This window comes from Pundamilia nyererei, unplaced genomic scaffold, assembly GCF_000239375.1.
Source record: "Pundamilia nyererei isolate P.nyererei 1_Seehausen unplaced genomic scaffold, PunNye1.0 scaffold00208, whole genome shotgun sequence".
NCBI lineage: Eukaryota > Metazoa > Chordata > Actinopteri > Cichliformes > Cichlidae > Pundamilia > Pundamilia nyererei.
The window spans coordinates 661,687-679,596 of record NW_005187609.1 but is presented as its reverse complement, the minus strand read 5'-3'; the positions used below and the strand labels follow the sequence as shown (position 1 = coordinate 679,596).

Below are 17,910 nucleotides of genomic sequence, written 5' to 3'. Positions count from 1 at the left end.
TGAGCTCTGTCAGTGTCGACGAAGTAAACACAAGCAACACAGACTGACTGAAGAGGTGCAGGATGACTTTACACCTGAACTTTTTACATGGTGTATTCTACATGGCAACACGTTCTAATCAAATCTCACCAAAAACAAAGACCAAAGAATGTAACGCATGAAAAGTTAATGAACAGAACATGCTACAGTTTAAAAAGTAGTGTGTCTGTGGAGTTGGTAGATTAACTAAAGACATCAGCCTTCTCTGAGGCAGAGTTCATCGTGTGAGCCAAAACACCAAAGTCCAAGAGCAAACCTTTTTGCAAATACAAATACTAAAGCAGAAGTCGACATTCCTTCACTGAAGTGGAAATTCATACTAACTTAAATATGGAAAAAACTTAGGTTTGTTCTTAAAATACACATATTCTTGAATTTAATAATATGCATTTTTTTTGTATTTCATCACAGAAATGACTAGAAGATTATGAATGTAAGGATATTAAGGGATAGAAAAATGGTGTACAGAAATGCTTCAAAGACCATTTAATTGATTAGCAAAGACAGTTATGGAATATATCTTGAGATTTTTATTTTTGAGTGCAAAGGAGTGCTTACTGTCACCGTAAGCGATGCCGCATCACTGTGCATTAAAATAAGATTTTTTGAGGTTAACGCTTGAGGGCCCTCGTGTGTCTCAGGACATGTTGGATGAGAGCAGCACTTTAGAAAGCAAAGTATGTGATAGTATTATTGGGTTTTTTGTTATTAATGTTAATGTCATGGGAACTAGTTGGTTGGCTCTTTCAACAGAGTTGAAACAAATAAGCTGCTCAGAATTGCGTAATAAGGCTGATGTAGAGAGGGGCAATCTCGGGTAGTGCAGTGAAATCAGAAACAGACTATTACAAAAATGAAGTGGCATCTAAACGTCCACTGTGCCTGTAGAAAGTGTGGATCCTGCTATTTATTTTTGACATGTACGCCTCACCTAAACATTACTGCAAACCAAATACACCAACTTGTAGCAGTGATTCTTAACATTGGCAGACTTGGCAAGAAACTGAGCTCTACCACCCAAACAACTGCTCAGGAATAGAAAACAAAGATCCCACCTTTGAACCCGATCCGTACACTCCCCTAGATCGCAATCAGATCTGCGGGGTGTCATGAGATCCCTACAGAGTCTCTGTCCGCACCTAAATTAGTTGGAGCTGTTTTGGCAGCTTGAGAAAATGCTACACAATATTAGGCAGACCACTGTAATTGTGGCTGATGGATGGATGGATAGATATATATTGATATTAATATTGAGTTTTTAAAAATGACCTTTATTTTTAAAGCACATTAGTTTTTCAACAAACAACAAGGGGGAAAAGTGTTTTGTACTTGTGGATCATGCAGGTAATAATAATCTTTGTTTAAATACAGCATGATTCGGACACTGTACTAGGACACAGAGTCCAAACAAACATGTGTAATGTACAGATGACACATATGACTGAAAATGCCAAAGTGTCCAAGTGACTTCAGTTCCTCACTTTAATGCATTCTTATAATAGTTTTACAGTGACACTGCTGATGCTAATGTCACTATACTGCCTTTTCTCATTTGCTAAGTACCATTACTGGAATTTAACTTGGGGCCTACAGCTGTATATCCCAATCTCATACTGTATGACACTAGTACTGTGATAAAGACCAGTTTGATTAACATTGACAGATGAGCAGTTATAGCTGTGCTATCAGATGGAAGGTCTTGAATTAGACTATCTTTGATCAGAATGGTGCAAGGAAGAGGACTGTCCCTCTACTGCCATCATGGGGTCATACTTGAGTATGTCTACCTGGTTTTGCAAAATTAGATTCCCATCAGCCTCAGCTGTACTCTATATTAAGCAAAGTGTAGCATACAGTTAAACTAAACTAATTCTGTTAACATTATACAGAATCAAAATGTTGACTTTGTAATTGTGAAAGTTTTTGTTAGCAGTTGCATTTACCTCAGAATGCTGCTGTGCCTTTTGTAGTGGTTCAGTGAGGCACTAACTTGGCTATAGTGTCTGCAGGCCTGGTATTTTACTTTTATTGCTTTGTGAACTTTCATGACAATGTCTGATTTTTCATTGTTATATCAAACTCAGCAGTTTTAGTCTCACTGATGCTTGATGGCAGTTTTTAACAAGAATATTCTTTTTCCTTATGTGTTTCTAGGTTCCTAATGCACTACCTAATGGATTAAGTCCATTTAATCAAATTAATCCAAAGTTGTGAGTCATCGCAATGCATTCAGCGAGCTTTTCTCTCCTGATGGGAGTGGTCCCTTCCAAAATTAGACACAAGTGCCAGATCTTAACCCAACTGAACGGCTGTTAGAGATATTGAACCAAAATGTAGAGATCCAGATGCTCAAATCAATTTGATGGAGTATTGAAGCTGTTCTAGTTAGATGTATTGATCATGCATGTTACTATTGTTTTCCTTTGATTTGTCACCCATCTGAGATGAGTTGTGAGGAAAAGCCAACTAAAAATGTATTTAAATGGTAAGGATTTGGGCAAACAGATTTAAAACAACAAAAAAAAAGATTTAAACTGTGGGACTTTGGTCTATTTTACTTCATGAAATATGAGCTGGATGTCACATTTTAGTACTTATAGATTCAGAAAAGAGAGTGTTTTACAGCTGTAGTTATCGTATGCACATCACAGATGCTGAAGGGAGGAAAAAAGGAGAAAAAAATGAAACAACTTGGAATTTCCTTCAAAGCATCCATAATGATCTTTGGTTTGATTATACAATTTAAGAAGATCACCAGAATGCACTGTCACTGGAATCCTGTTATAGAGTTGATGTCATGCAGGGAATCACTGTATATATCAATGCTACCACTGTATTTAATGTTCTTACTACACTGACTTCTATAGGACAACAGAAATCTACAGGTGTTCCTTTTGCAATCAAGGCATCTCAGTTTTTAAGTGCCTTGATTTTTTTTTTTTAATAAGAGATATGCAATAAGACAGAAATGAGATACTTTAAGAATGAAGAGAATGTGAAGTGATGAAATCCCATTGCAGGACACACATGTATGCAATTGTTTTTTATCAAGCTTGGGGAATTGTGAAACATTGTAAACAAATGTTTTATTTCTAGTGTTCTGAGATGTATTTTCAAACATTCTTGTGTCAAGTATATTGAAAAAAACTATTAAAACATTGTAAGATAGCTTCCTGTGCGATTGATCATCTTTAGATGAAGAGCTCTGTGTATCTGAGTGTTAACCCACCCACCACCACCCCACAAACACACACACAGAGTAGAATTTTAGCCATAGAACACTAAATTTTGGAAGGTGTGTGTGTGTGTGTGTGTGTGTGTGTGTGTGTGTGTGTGTGTGTGTGTGTGGAGAGAGAGATTAAAAAAAGCAGGACACAGTTACAGCTCAGATGTGGGTGTATATCTTCAGGATAATCATCCAAGTCATTTCATGTAATAAATGGAAAGCTAAAAGCTTTGCATATCTTTATTTTAGTGTCAGACACAAATAAAAAAAGTTAATATTTCCCATAATATTAAACAGACTAAAAACATTTCAGTTACATAACTTTTTCTTTGGTTCTAAATGAGCATGTTTTCATTTGTATGTTTTATTGAAAACGTTAACGCCTCGGGTTTATTCTCTTGTGAATGTCGCATTTCCGAGGGTTGTGAAAGCGTCCGTTTTCCTAATGTTGTGATAAATAGGCTTCACTGTATTCCAACGGGGCGCCCCTCCTGGCCAATCAGTGTGTCTGCAGCAGCTTCGACACCACCCCCCAGCGGCCGCACAGGCGCACTGAGCTTCCAACTGCCATTTTGTGGCAGAAGCTACTCTGCTAAAGCAGGAGAAGGATTAAAACAAACTGCGAAGAAGCCCGCATTTTTCCCTAGTCGGCTAAACTTTGTAGCACAGACTCTGTGCTTTCCGCCGAGTTAAGCAGAAGGAGAAACAGACTAAAAGAGGTAAAGTATCACTACTTTTCACATAAGGGGGGAGTTTGCAGGATCTTTAATCGGCCTCTAGGTGTCACGATGGGGCTCTGGGTCCGGGCAGCTCGTCGGAGAGTGTTTGTCTCCCTCTATCGTTATTGAAAACCCTGTCAAAATATGCTTAAAAACACAAGTTACAATAAATATGTATACATCCAGTTGTATTTCGTACGTATTTGTTAGAATATAGTCGAAGACATGTTGTGAATACTCCGTCGATTTGGTTGGAGAGTTTAGGCCAAGGCGTCCATTTTCTCGCTTCTTTGTTTCCCATTTTTGCTACCTTGACGACATCGAACTGGCGGGTTTAAGTTAGTTAACGTTAGCTTGTTTGCATTAATATAAAGTGTAACCCAGACAATCTTACAAGCACGAAATAATTGTTGCGACATTGGCGTCTTTTTGGGTGATCCTGTTCACGTTACTTTGAGCTTTAGCGTGTTGCATAACGTTTAATCAAATCTATATTTGGGGAAAAAGAAGCGAGATAGCTACTAGCGTTGGTTAGCAGTCACTGTTAGCAAAGCTAACAGGATCACGTCGACCTGACAGGCTTGAGGCCCTCTGTACCCAACGCCCTTAATACGTCTGAATGTTTCGAAGCAACTGAGTCTCGAAACGTGACCCTAACCAAGGTTTTACTCAGCACTTTCCTGACGCATCTGAAATACTGGAACCAAACTGATTATTGTGGCCCCTCGTTGCAAAGTACACACACGGAAACGCCAACGCCGAGGCAAGTGCGGGAGAGTGACGAGGCATTCACAGCAGAACGATCTTTGGCGTTCTCGAAGATCAGATGAGCATTTAGCGTTCTCCCAGCCGTCTTCCATTATTGAATGTTGCACCTCTCTCCTTTTTAGCCCATCACGACGTGCTCTGAATTGTCGGGTGTTGTTACACCCGTTGCCAGTTCGTCGCTTATTCTAAGCCCACCTAGAGCCTCATAGCCACAGATATATATTACAGCAGAGAGCTCCCTCTACGACTCGGCTTGGAGAGCTACAAAAATACAGCTATATAAATGCATTGAAAGGGGACGACAACTGACTGCTCCGCTCCGAGTGATTGCTGTTTTGTGGTAAATTTGTTCTGCTGTAAATGGAAGGATGTATGAAGGCCTTTGCCAGAGCCTCTCCAGTTTCCCACATTTAGCAAATAAAGACAAATGTGTCGAATCTCACAAACACATTTCAGGGATTGCCAGTATTCTAAAATCACATTGGGGTTATGGTGTGTGTAAGAGTAGTTACACAGCCACTACTTCATCTCAAGTGTATATATATATAAATGCATACACATCTCTAAATGTGTGGTGTTTTAAGGGTGAAAAGGGTGAATTTTTAGCACAGTATTCAGATCTAAGCACATATCATTTCTTGAGCTACTAATGCAATTTTCTCTGGACTGTGTGGTGTGTAAAATGTCAGCATATTTCAAAGCTGATTGTTAGATCTCACCCTTTGTGTACAGTTAAGGGTTTTGCTCAAGTTAAACAATTAGCAGTGATGGTGTCAGTTTTGTTTTTCTTCATTGTTAATAAAGTCTAGTCTTATAGAAGAATGGGGGAGGGGGGGTTAGTACAGATTTAATGAGTCTGTTAGTACAAATTCAGCCTACCCTGAAACATACTGATTTATACAGGCTAGTACTGGTAAATAAAAGATTTCAAGGGGGGGAAACCAGCAAATGGCAGTAGTCATATATCGCTGATCCTTTATTCTAAGATATTTTTTAAACCTCTTTATATCAGATTTCACCATGATGTGTAACACTACATAGTTTTAATGTTGTAATGTGATCTTGCAGAGGCAGAGAGAAAAATACATGCTGAATGTAGACACTTTTAGTGCGAAACTTCTTTTTTTTTTTTTTTCTCCCCATTCATAGTACTCCTTCAGGTCCACAACCCTTTTCCCTGCTTTATGATGCAGTTTAAGTCACTGCTTGTGAATGTGCACGGAATACATAAGCATATAGTGCTGCTGTGTAATATATCCCTCTCCTGTCCTTCAGGTTGGCAGGGACAGTCAGGTAGCAGGCATTTGATCGAGCACAGCTCAGGGCTTTCAGCAGCAAAAAAAGGAGATCTCTGATACAAGAACCCTGCAGACTGCAGCCTAGTCAGCAAAGTCATGTTTAAGTCATTATCCTTTCTATTCCAGGTAACAGCTGTAGTGTTAAGAAAAAGTTGAGCCTTATAAGTTTCACTTTGTTCCCATTCTGAGAGTACAGCTTGATAGTGGCAGCATGGTGTTTGTTTTACATTTTAATATTATCCAGAATCTTAATATTGTACATATCCGGTTCACTAGTTAATGATATGAAATATTTGAATAATCTGTTTTTCATATTTTCATAAGTTCTGAAAGTAGATGCTATGCATACAGAAATCATGTTTTTATGTGCAATAATCCTCAGTATCAATAGAAATGGGAGAACGTTAAATCAGAAAAATGTCATGTTTTGAGATGGAAGTTTAGCATGCTGGTGAACAGATACATGATCAAACTGTAACCGGCTACTGATTAGTTTCTTCTCCTTTGGTTTTTATATGGTCATAGTTTAGTCAACTTCTTGTGTTCAGTTGTAAGACTGTATACTGCTGTCCTAGACGAAATATGGCCCCACACTGCTAGAAAATGTTTGTTTCCACAACACAATATTTCAGTTCCTACCCAGCATGGACGGGAGGCCAACAGATGGTTTAGGGGTTGTGGATGTCCCCACCAAAGAGTTTCCGTCCATCCAAGCTGTTCACAGCCAGGATGCCATGGTGGTGGATCTCCTTCAGCAAGCAGCTGAGGCTGGGGGTGTGGTGGAGGGACAAGCTGGAGTTGTCGTAGAACAAGGTTCTTACTCATTTCATATGTAATTTTACCGTTTAGCTGTTAAAATTTTTTTTAAAAAAGTATTCATTTGTAATGTAACCGGGGACATTTTGACATTAAAACAGTCAAAGGTTTTGTCCAACAGGTCTGTTTTATCCAACAGGTCACGGGGAAGGAATGGCAGCAGCCACTCAATCCCAGCAACAGCTAATGGAAGGAGTTGGTGTGGAAGGTGGCACAGGTGTTGAAATGATGGTTATGGACTCATTGGATCCCACCCTGTTGCAGATGAAAACTGAGGTGAGTTACAGTTACATTATTTTACGTTATTTTTCAGGATTTAATAGTTATTTAAACTTAGAAGAAAAATGAAAATATTATGTTTTGATGTCACTTTAGTTTTAGATATGACATTTATTGAATTTAGAGTACCAAGCATGCCTTCCAGAATATGCATCTTTACCACAGTGCTCATTATTATACATAATTGTAGGTAATAGATGCTGCAGTGGGAGGATCATCAGCTGCGGTGGGTGTGGTCGGAGGTGTACCAGGTGGTGCTCACCAAGCTACTGTGACAACTGTGGATCAAACGCAGATAATCACCCTACAGGTACTTTTTTTCCATTTCATATTTGTTTTTTGTTTTTCTTGTTTGTTTTTGGGGTTGTTTTTTTTTTTTTTTTTTTTTTTTTTTTTATCCATTTGTGGTGTCAACAAAGCCAGTAGACTTTTAATATAGTTTTAATGAAGTTTATTTTTTCTATTAGTTAATGTTGTCTATTAGTTTCAGTAGAGTGCTGGTTACACAGTTGAGCAGGCGACACATATTCCTAAAACTAATGCAGGCCTGTCTATCCCAAGGCCATTTACTCTTAGCACTTCTCTCAACATTCCCGCCTCTCTCCACTGTTCTATCAAATAAGGCAAACCCACCCCCCCAGATTGGTGTGTGTGTGTGTAAAATCTCACTACTCTGTTGAATCAGAAGGCATGATTTCTGTTGTCCTGTCCTCAGGTGGTGAACATGGAGGAGCAAGCCGCGTTGGGCTTGGGGGAGCTACAGCTGGTTCAGGTGCCTGTTTCAGCCACTACTGTAGAGGCGCTTCAACAGGGCAATTTTGTAGACACTACTGCAATGCCTAAAGATGGAGACCCAGTTATCTGTCACACCCTTCCACTGCCTGAAGGCTTTCAGGTACACAGATGTACAGCTGTAAACTCATGCATGACATTTGAAAATTATATATGTACTATAGTCAAAGGTTTAATTTTTTTAGTCGTTTAATGTTAAAAATGATTAGTGTATATTCTTTAGGTCAGGCTCAGAAGCCTTTGTGTAAGAGCTGCTGCAAAGCTTTGGTCTAAATTGAATGTCACATTAATGTAAAGGCCACAGCAGGTCAAACACACCTTGTAAGAACACTTATTTATCACTTGATGTGTCATTTATACAAGCAAGCATTGGGCGAAATTATTATTATTATTATTATTTTTTTTATGTGTTTTTTCACACTAGCCAACCATTGTGACCTTTCTTCACATTCCAAAAATTCAGTTTGTATCTATTTGGTTAGATCATCCGTGCCCATAGGTGATCATTAGCTAGGCTGCAGTTTATAAGTTGCTGAGAACAGTCTGCCAGCAACTAGACAAGAAGCTTATCTTACCAACTCGGGAAAACATGGTGCAGAGTCAGCAGAATTACAGCAGTCTCAGATAACCTAAAAATATTGTATCTAATAGTAGTGTTGCAAGAAATGATACTAATCAATATTGAAAATTACTATTGAATCAGATACTTTTTTACCACAGTATCAGTACCAACATTGTTGTTGCTTACTTGACCCAAAAATAATTGTTTTAATCTTTTATTGTGACAACCTTAACTATGTGAGATATTTTAAAAGCAACTAACACAAGAGAAAAGTTGAATTTAAAAGGGCAAGGTTAATATTCTCTGATTTTCAGGCACATTAGTATATGTGAGGGGGCAAACTCCTCAAGATGGGTGGTGACCATTGTGGGCATTTAGAAGTCGGCCATCTTGGATACAACTTTAGTTTTTTTCAATAGGAAGAGGGCCATGTGACACATCAAACTTATTGGTAATGTCACAAGAAAAACAATGGTGTGCTTGGTTTCAACGTAACTTTATTCTTTCATGAGATATTTATAAGTTTCTGACCACTTACAAAATGTGTTCAGTGTGCTGCCCATTGTGTTGGATTGTCAATGCAACCCTCTTCTCCCACTCTTCACACACTGATAGCAACACCGCAGGAGAAATGCCAGTACAGGTATCCAGTATCCGTAGTTTCAGGTGCTGCACATCTCGTATCTTCACACCATAGACAATTGCCTTCAGATGACCCCAAAGATAAAAGTCTAAGGGGGTCAGATCGGGAGACGTTGGGGCCCATTCAACTGGTCCACGACGACCAATCCACTTTCCAGGAAACTGTTCATCTAGGAATGCTCGGACCTGGCACCCATAATGTGGTGGTGCACCATCTTGCTGGGAAAACTCAGGGAACGTGCCAGCTTCAGTGCATAAAGAGGGAAACACATCATCATGTAGCAATTTCAAATATCCAGTGGCCTTGAGGTTTCCATTGATGAAGAATGGACCCACTATCGTTGTACCCCATATACCACACCAAACCATCACTTTTGTTGTTCCAACAGTCTTGGAGGGATCCATCCAATGTGGGTTAGTGTCAGACCAATAGCGGTGGTTTTGTTTGTTAACTTCATCATTCACATAAAAGTTTGCCTCATCACTGAACAAAATCTTCTGCGTGAACTGAGGGTCCTGTTCCAATTTTTGTTTTGCCCATTCTGCAGATTCTGTGCACCGATCTGGGTCATCCTCGTTGGGATGCTGCATTAGCTGGAGTTTGTAAGGGTGCCATTTGTGAGTAGCTAATATCCACTGAAGGGATGTTGGACTAATGCCACTCTCCAGTGACATGCGGCGAGTGCTACGCTGTGGGCTCTTGCTGAATGAAGCTAGGACAGCCACTGATGTTTCTTCATTAGTGACCGTTTTCTTGCGTCCACATTTTGGCAAATCCAACACTGAACCAGTTTCACAAAACTTAGCAAGCAGTTTGCTAACTGTAGCATGGGAGATGGGTGGTCTCGTAGGGTGTCTTGCATTGACATCTGCTGCAATGACCCGGTTACTGCGTTCACCAGATATCAACACAATTTCAATCCAATCCTCACGTGTTAACCTCTTCGACATGTCAATGGCTGTGAACAAAGAGAAACTTGTAAATAACTCATGAAAGAATAAAGTTACGTTGAAACCAAGCACACCATTGTTTTTCTTGTGACATTACCAATAAGTTTGATGTGTCACATGGCCCTCTTCCTATTGAAAAAAACAAAAGTTGTATCCAAGATGGCCACCATGGTCACCACCCATCATGAGGAGTTTGCCCCCTCACATATACTAATGTGCCACAAACAGGACTTTAATATCACCAACCATTCCCATGTTATTATGGTGTGTGTATCCATATAAATGGCCCGCCCTGTAGAAAGTTCTAACATATAAAGAACTGAAGTGATCAGTGTCTTTAAAAACAATCAAGTGTCCTCTTCGGGTCTGGGTGTCATTAAACTTCCAGTTTGGGTGATATGATAGTAGGAGCATAAAGTTTGAGCTCCTGATCCTTTAGGGAAAAAATACGTCATATATGTAAACCTACTTTAACTAGTTGACCACTGAACTCAAGAGATGGTATCACTATGCTGAAAGGAAGGCATACAAGAGTGTCCCACTTCAAGATAAAGGCCCTATTTGTGTGGGAAGAAGACCCTGATGAGAGCCACTTGGGGATGGAGGAACAGGATACTAGCAACTCAACTAATGTTCAAACCATCCTCAAAGAGTTAAGAGACTTCTGCCATGAAAACAGTACTGAACTCTGTGAAATTAAAGGTAAAATTGTAAAAATGAGCAAGGGAATGGACCACACTGAAAAAAGAATTACAGAAGCAGAAGAAAGAATATTGATACCCATGCTAGCTGGCTGGAAGCCAGGTTAATGACCAAGAAGGAAGGTCGAGTTGTGAAAGAATTCACAGAATAGAAGAAAACTTGCCCAATGTAGCTGCTTTTGTAGAAAATGCATTGAGGGAGAAGTTGGCTATTTCACATGCTATGGAGCTGGGAATGGAGAGCGCTCACCACTCTGTCGCTCTGAAGCTGCCATGTGCTGCCCCTCAGTGATCCATAGTGGCCAAGTTTGGCAGCTTCAAGGTAAAGGAAGAAGTTTCAAAATTGTCTGGCAGAAAAAAGGGGTTTGTTTTTCAAGACAGGAAGGTTTTCTTGGAACATGATCATGCACCAGAAGTGCTTAGAGAGAAGAAAGAGAAGTCTTTCAAGAGCTCGACAGGTGGTTTTGCTGTTTTATTTGGCAGGGCAAAGGACCCAAGATTAAACTTAAGACCCTGCAAGTGGCTAAAGACAAAGAACGTCTTTTCCTGCCAAATACTAGAGATTAGTTTAGGGCAGTACAGATCACAACCTTGACGAACATGTGTAACTCAGTCTGCACAGCACAGTGGAAGGAGATGGAAATATAAAGTCATATTCCATTACAGAACCTGCTCCACCTTAATGAATCCAACCCCTGGATATAAACATCTCTTAGGACTTAGTTCAGTGTGGTCAGAGAGAAGCAACCCAAGGAACTCTATAGACCGATACACTAGATAATATACGACCCTGAATTCAGCCCAAATAAAACTGATAGTTGATTTAAGAATGATATAGATATAGGTTATAGGATAAAAGACATAGGTTTGGTTAAATGAAAAATTTACTTAGTGGGACCACTTTTAAAATGCTTTGAAGATTTGAAAGAACAAGGATTGACAAATCAAGACTTCTATAGATTTTCACAAAAATCGACATTATATGGGAAATGCGTTTAAAAAGAAAGATGTTGAAGCAGATGTGTCAGTTGTTTTTAAAGGTTCTCTTAATGGCATATAAATCAATTCAAGGAATTCGATACATTTCTAAAATATACCAAGGATTACACAAATTGAAAGTGTAAAATCATAAGAGCTATAATGGAAAAATGTGAAAAGGAGGGAAATTTTAAAATTGAACTGGAAACTTAGGAAAACATATCAGTACCAGTGGACTTCCTCTCTGTCCTTGAGAGAGTAACTTTCTCCACAGAGAATTAACTTGCTGAAGATCCTGTGGTGAAACAAAATGCAAACCACTTACATATTTTCTTGGCTTTCCCACTGATCCTCTGGTACTGGACATACATTAGCAAGAAATTAGGAAAAAACATTTAACGTAGCAATTCTGTTATCATTTGAAACCTTATACTTTGGTTCCAATCTTCAAATTCTGGAGGGTGATGTAAAGAGGTAGTTGTTGAACGTTCTGCTGGTAAGCCAGTAAGAAAGCACTCACTAAAAAGTGGCTAACTATAGTTTCCCCTTTTAACTAAGATGCTGCTCACCTTTCTCTACTGGTTCATTAGTACTTAAGTTTTGGTGGGGTTTTTTTTGCTTTCATTCTCTGTTTTGTTACTCTTGGTAATAATTTTGCACCAAAAGTGCATTTAACTCAATTGTAGTGCCTGTATGTTCTGAATAAAAACTTGAATAACACCCCCTGACTGAGCAGTTTGTGCCTTTTCATGTTTAGGTAGTTAAGGTTGGTGCTAATGGTGAGGTGGAGACTGTGGAACAGGAGGAGGAAGGAGCAGAAACGCAACCTGACGAGGAGGAAGATGAAGAGGTGGGTAACCAGCTTCTGGAGGAGGGGGAAGAGGAGCCTGTTCAGCCTCCAAATGACGACCCAACCTGGGCTAAGGACCCAGACTATCAGCCACCATCTGGAGTTGTTAAGAAGATCAAAAAGGTAAGAAAGGTGGTGGGATTGTTATTTTTGTAAATGCAGATTTAAGAGACTTTGCTGTACTGAAACTGAACTTGCTGTTTGTCCAGGGTAAAAAGAGTCGTCTGCGTTATGCTGAGGGAGACAAGGATATGGATGTCAGTGTCTATGACTTTGAGGAAGAACAGCAGGAGGGCCTTCTGTCTGAGGTCAATGCTGAGAAAGTGGTCGGCAACATGAAACCACCTAAACCTACCAAGATAAAGAAGAAGGGTAAGTAAAGGGCTTTTTCCATTAGCACCTACTCAGATTGATTTGACACCACTTGAGGCAGTACAACTCTGCTTCAGTTGTACATTAGTGTGTCATAGCTCCTAAATTGTGGAATGAATTACTTCCCCATGTTATGCCTTAAATCTCAAATTTATTCTGTGGTTTGTATGATTTGTATGTGTGGTGTATCTCTTAATTTATTGTTTAAACCTTTGTTTCATGTGCTTTATAAATACATTTAAATGGGTTTGGAGAATAGCACTGCACCAACCCAGCGTAGCTGCATACTTATAACCACAGAAAGTTGAAATACACAGCATAGGAGGATCAGCTGGCTGTTTAGGCTACTGCAGCCATACACACCACTATGTTAGTGTGTGAATGAGATAAGATAAAATGACAACAGAAACCATTAATGAAAACTTGAGTGGCAATGTTACCAAACATAACAAGCCAGCAGATACAGCCTAAGGCTAAAACCCCCCATTAATATCTAGGTTCCTGTACACTACTGTACCTTACAGTAATATACAGGAACATGTGACAGAAAAAAATTATTAAATCAAAACTAGCTTTACTTAGCAAACCTACCCTACAGCCATGTGTTTTTTTTATTTGTTTGTTTGTTTTGTGCTGCAGTGATTTATATAAGTTCTTTAAAAATGATTCCCAAAATCTATATATGTACATGGGTTCATAATCCTGGTACTCTAGGGAATTGATATAGTAAGTTGGTTGCAAGGATCCATCTTTGTTATGCCAAACAAACTTAAACCTAGTCCAGATTATGCACATTGACTTAATGAGTCTTGTTTATTTGTCTTCTCTGATATAAATCAGCTCTGAACGATCAAAACAAAAGTGATCACACAACAAGAATATGAATAGAGATGTACAGTCAGTCCTAACTTAATGGTTCAGCAGCTGTATTTAACAGTTGAAACTTAATATTGTAAGTTAACACTGTTTTAGTTAAAGACGCGTGTCCCGTAGATGCAGCTAGCCCCAAATGCATTGCATTGTTTTGCTATACAAACACTGTTACTGAATATGAAATCTTTCGATGTCTTTGTTGTTTGTTAGGAGTGAAGAAGACATTTCAGTGTGAGCTGTGTAGCTACACATGCCCTCGACGCTCCAACTTGGACAGGCACATGAAGAGCCACACAGATGAGAGACCTCACAAATGTCATTTGTGTGGAAGAGCTTTTAGGACAGTCACTTTGCTAAGAAACCATCTCAACACTCACACCGGTAAACATGAATCTGTGGTGTCATTAAAATGTACAACGTTGTACTGTGCTGATAGTTCAATATTTTTTTTCACACAAGTATGCAAGGATTGCTTCCATATATCTTACATTTTATTTATGCAGGAACTCGTCCACACAAGTGTACAGACTGTGATATGGCTTTCGTGACTAGTGGAGAGCTGGTTCGCCATCGTCGCTACAAGCACACACACGAGAAACCCTTCAAATGCTCCATGTGTGACTATGCCAGTGTGGAGGCAAGTTTATCTATTGTCTGCTTTGTGTTCTTGGTGTTTAAGTGTTTACCAAAATGTAACTTTGTGTGTGACTGTTGTGTAGGTGAGCAAATTAAAGCGTCACATTCGTTCCCACACCGGCGAGCGTCCATTCCAGTGCAGTCTTTGCAGTTACGCTAGCAGAGACACTTACAAGCTGAAGAGACACATGAGGACACACTCAGGTAAAGCCGACACCTTAACTGCTCCTCTCCTGTGTGTTTAAAGAACTGAAGGGCAATGAAGTGTTTTCTTTGGTGCACAGCTTTATTGATTGTTTTCATGCGAAAGAATAATAAATTGCTTCCCAGACTAAATTGCTCAAGTTAGAAATGGTACGGACTGCTAGTACCCAGTTCCTCCAATATTGGCATATGGGCCTCTTTGAGAAATGAGAAAGAAATGAAAAACATGAAACTGTAAAACATTGTATGTGCTCAATCATCATTCTTAGGAGAGAAACCCTATGAGTGCTACATCTGCCATGCCCGATTCACCCAGAGTGGAACCATGAAGATGCACATTCTGCAGAAGCACACTGAAAATGTGGCCAAATTCCACTGTCCACACTGTGACACTGTCATTGCACGCAAAAGTGACTTGGGTAAAACACACTGTGTAAACACACAAACACACATGGTACTTTACTTTAACTTGCTGTTTCTGCCACCTAATTTACTTTCCTGTCATCTGTGTGCTATCTTAGGTGTCCATCTTCGTAAGCAACACTCATTCATTGAGACTGGAAAGAAATGTCGTTACTGTGACGCAGTTTTCCATGAGCGCTACGCTCTGATCCAGCACCAGAAGTCACATAAGAATGAGAAGAGGTTCAAATGTGACATGTGTGACTACTGCTGTCGCCAGGTCTGTAATACAACTGATATTGTGTGACAACCAGGTTTTTCATATTTGTAGTAATATTATTGTTTCAGTTTAGTATCAAGTGTGAATCATCTACTCATGTTTAAAAGTCTGAGAGTGAGTCTGGAAGCTGAAGGCTCTGCAGTTTGATAGTAGCAAACTGTACTGGGATAGTATGGTGTTATGATGGATAACCACTAAAACTGTTTTTGAGGCGTTACCCCAACAGGTCAGCATGTATGGACACCGAGAATGAGATGATGTAGGATTTCGTTTTCAGTAATTTCATTATAGGATTTTTTTTTTCCTCAATTCATACCATAGGTGCATGTACAAGGAGGCTGAGGGATCTAGCACCAGCAGCCACCAGTATTCTTGACTTTTCCAGTCATGGTGGACAAAGCTAAGAGTCTTAGCACAATGACAATACTAATTTAATACATCAATTAGGATATGAATTACTTTGATCACTGCGCTATCGCTATTAACTTGGCCATTATCGATTCCTGACGTCATCAGCACAACACTACACAGTGTAAATGAGACCATATGACCATACATTCAGCAGTCTGTCAACTATCTAACTGCTGGCCGTTATTGCATGCATGATATATGAAATAATATTTGCTGCTAACAGTGAAAACTGTGTTTTCATGTTGCTGTGTCCAGGAGCGCCACATGGTCATGCATCGCCGAACCCACACCGGAGAGAAACCATATGCCTGCAGCCAGTGTGAAAAGACCTTCAGACAGAAGCAGCTCCTGGACATGCACTTCAAACGCTACCATGACCCCAACTTTATCCCTGCCACCTTTGTTTGTCCCAAGTGTAACAAGACCTTCACCCGAAGGGTAAGGTTACATGTGTTTTTAGCTGTCACACATGAAGTGAAAGCTAAGGGTCAACTCCTAGGCCAGCTAGTTACCTCCAAGTCACAACACAGACTGTTTACGGGTGTGTTTCTTTTAGAACACCATGGCTCGCCACGCGGAGAACTGCAGCGGTGAGGTGGAGGATGCTGAGAATGGAGCTACAATCCCAAAGAAAGGAAGAAGAGGAAGAAAGAGGAAGATGAGGAGCAGGAGGGATGATGATGATGACAGTGGTGAGACGTGGATGCCGTTTTGGGGTTTATACAGGGCTGTGTTTTTCTGTAACTATGTTCAACTAGATTGTTTTGTGTGTGTTCATTCAGATGAGGATCATGCTGAGCAGGATGATGATGAGGAAGAGGGTGAGGGTGAGGAAGAGTCATCACTTCTACAGGAAGAGGAGGACCCAGAAAGCATGGAGCTGGACCAGGCTCCAGCTGCCATTCCTGTACCAGCCCCCGATGAGCCACCAGTCAAGAGGAAACGAGGCCGCCCCCCCAAAAATGCCCCCAAGCCTCCAACACCCAGCAAGTCCGTTAGAGTTGCTACCAAAACAACTGCTTCTGGTGAGCATTAAAATACAAATTTAAAAAAGAAGTAATCTAAGAAGAGTAACCTCTATGAATAGTAAAGTGTCCTGCTCCAGCATTAACGGGCTTTCTTTTTTAACTGTAGTGTCTGTGACAAATTAGAAATGAATGTATGCCATATATGTTAGTGATTAATAACCGTAGAAGACGAGTACTCTAGTAAACGAACCTGTCGTTTTTGATAGTGCTATGGATAGTAAGAAATATGTCTGTTGTGCTTTTTAGCTGCTGCCATCATTCAAGTGGAGGATGAGAGCACTGGGGCAGTGGAGAACATCATAGTGAAGAAGGAGGAAGGTGATGCCTCTGCAGCGACTCCTCTGGAGCAGGGAGTGGCCCTCACTGTGGAGGGGGTGGGGCTTGATGAAGGGGTAGAGACTGTTGAGCTTCCTGTGAACGAAGAAACAGCGGCAGCTTCAGCCAACGGAGATTTGACACCAGAGATGATCCTTAGCATGATGGACCGGTGAACGTAACACAGAAACGCACATGTAGCCGGACTATGACTAAAATTACTGCATACTTCCCCATGGCCTTCATTTCGTGCTTCATCCAATGGCAGCCGTTCTGCTAAAATGGCTTCCGAATGCGACAGCAGGAGCAGTCGTGCACTAAGAGTAGAAGCTGCATGTATGTGTTTAAACACAATGTCTTCACATCCCCGTGTGTCAGCCTGTATGCCCATGTTTCAGGACTCTGTCACACATCCTTCCGTGACCCTTACTGTACACAGATAATGTCAAAGCTAAAACTGCTCTCTGCTGTTAAATGCTTTTTTCCAGTTTGAATGTCTTTTCAATGGCTCTAAGTGGATTTTGCTAATTATTCCTACCCAAAGCCACATCCTGTGCCAGTCTCTACCCACACACCCTCTCCATGTCTTTAATATGAGAACATTATTTGATGGAACTTTACATTCAAGTATTTTTTTTGTTTTTTTAGAAGAATTGTGAGATGTCCTGCTTGCAGTTCTTTACAACTATGCTGATTTTGCAAATTCCGTGTGTGTGTGTGTGTGTGTGTGTGAGAGAGAGAGAATGTAGCTATTCCTAACAATGACAT

General features: G+C 40.1%; 1 protein-coding gene across 2 annotated transcripts; it reads left to right on the top strand.

The window, feature by feature from the left end:
- The first annotated feature begins 3,661 nt into the window (after positions 1-3,661).
- Positions 3,662-17,632, top strand: ctcf (CCCTC-binding factor (zinc finger protein)). Of its 2 annotated transcripts, XM_013914590.1 has the most exons (17): positions 3,662-3,984; positions 6,028-6,176; positions 6,683-6,863; positions 7,006-7,142; positions 7,336-7,455; positions 7,861-8,040; positions 12,529-12,744; positions 12,831-12,993; positions 14,077-14,247; positions 14,370-14,503; positions 14,586-14,706; positions 14,976-15,125; positions 15,228-15,388; positions 16,055-16,237; positions 16,356-16,491; positions 16,582-16,824; positions 17,074-17,632. In XM_013914590.1, exons 2-17 carry the CDS (start codon positions 6,147-6,149, stop codon positions 17,316-17,318), a joined length of 2,571 nt encoding a protein of 856 aa, XP_013770044.1. In that variant the 5' UTR covers positions 3,662-3,984; positions 6,028-6,146; the 3' UTR covers positions 17,319-17,632. The 2 variants fall into 2 exon arrangements, with proteins under 2 accessions (XP_013770044.1, XP_013770045.1); XM_013914591.1 differs by lacking the exon at positions 6,028-6,176 and having other exon boundaries at positions 3,663-3,984.
- The last annotated feature ends 278 nt before the right edge of the window (positions 17,633-17,910 follow it).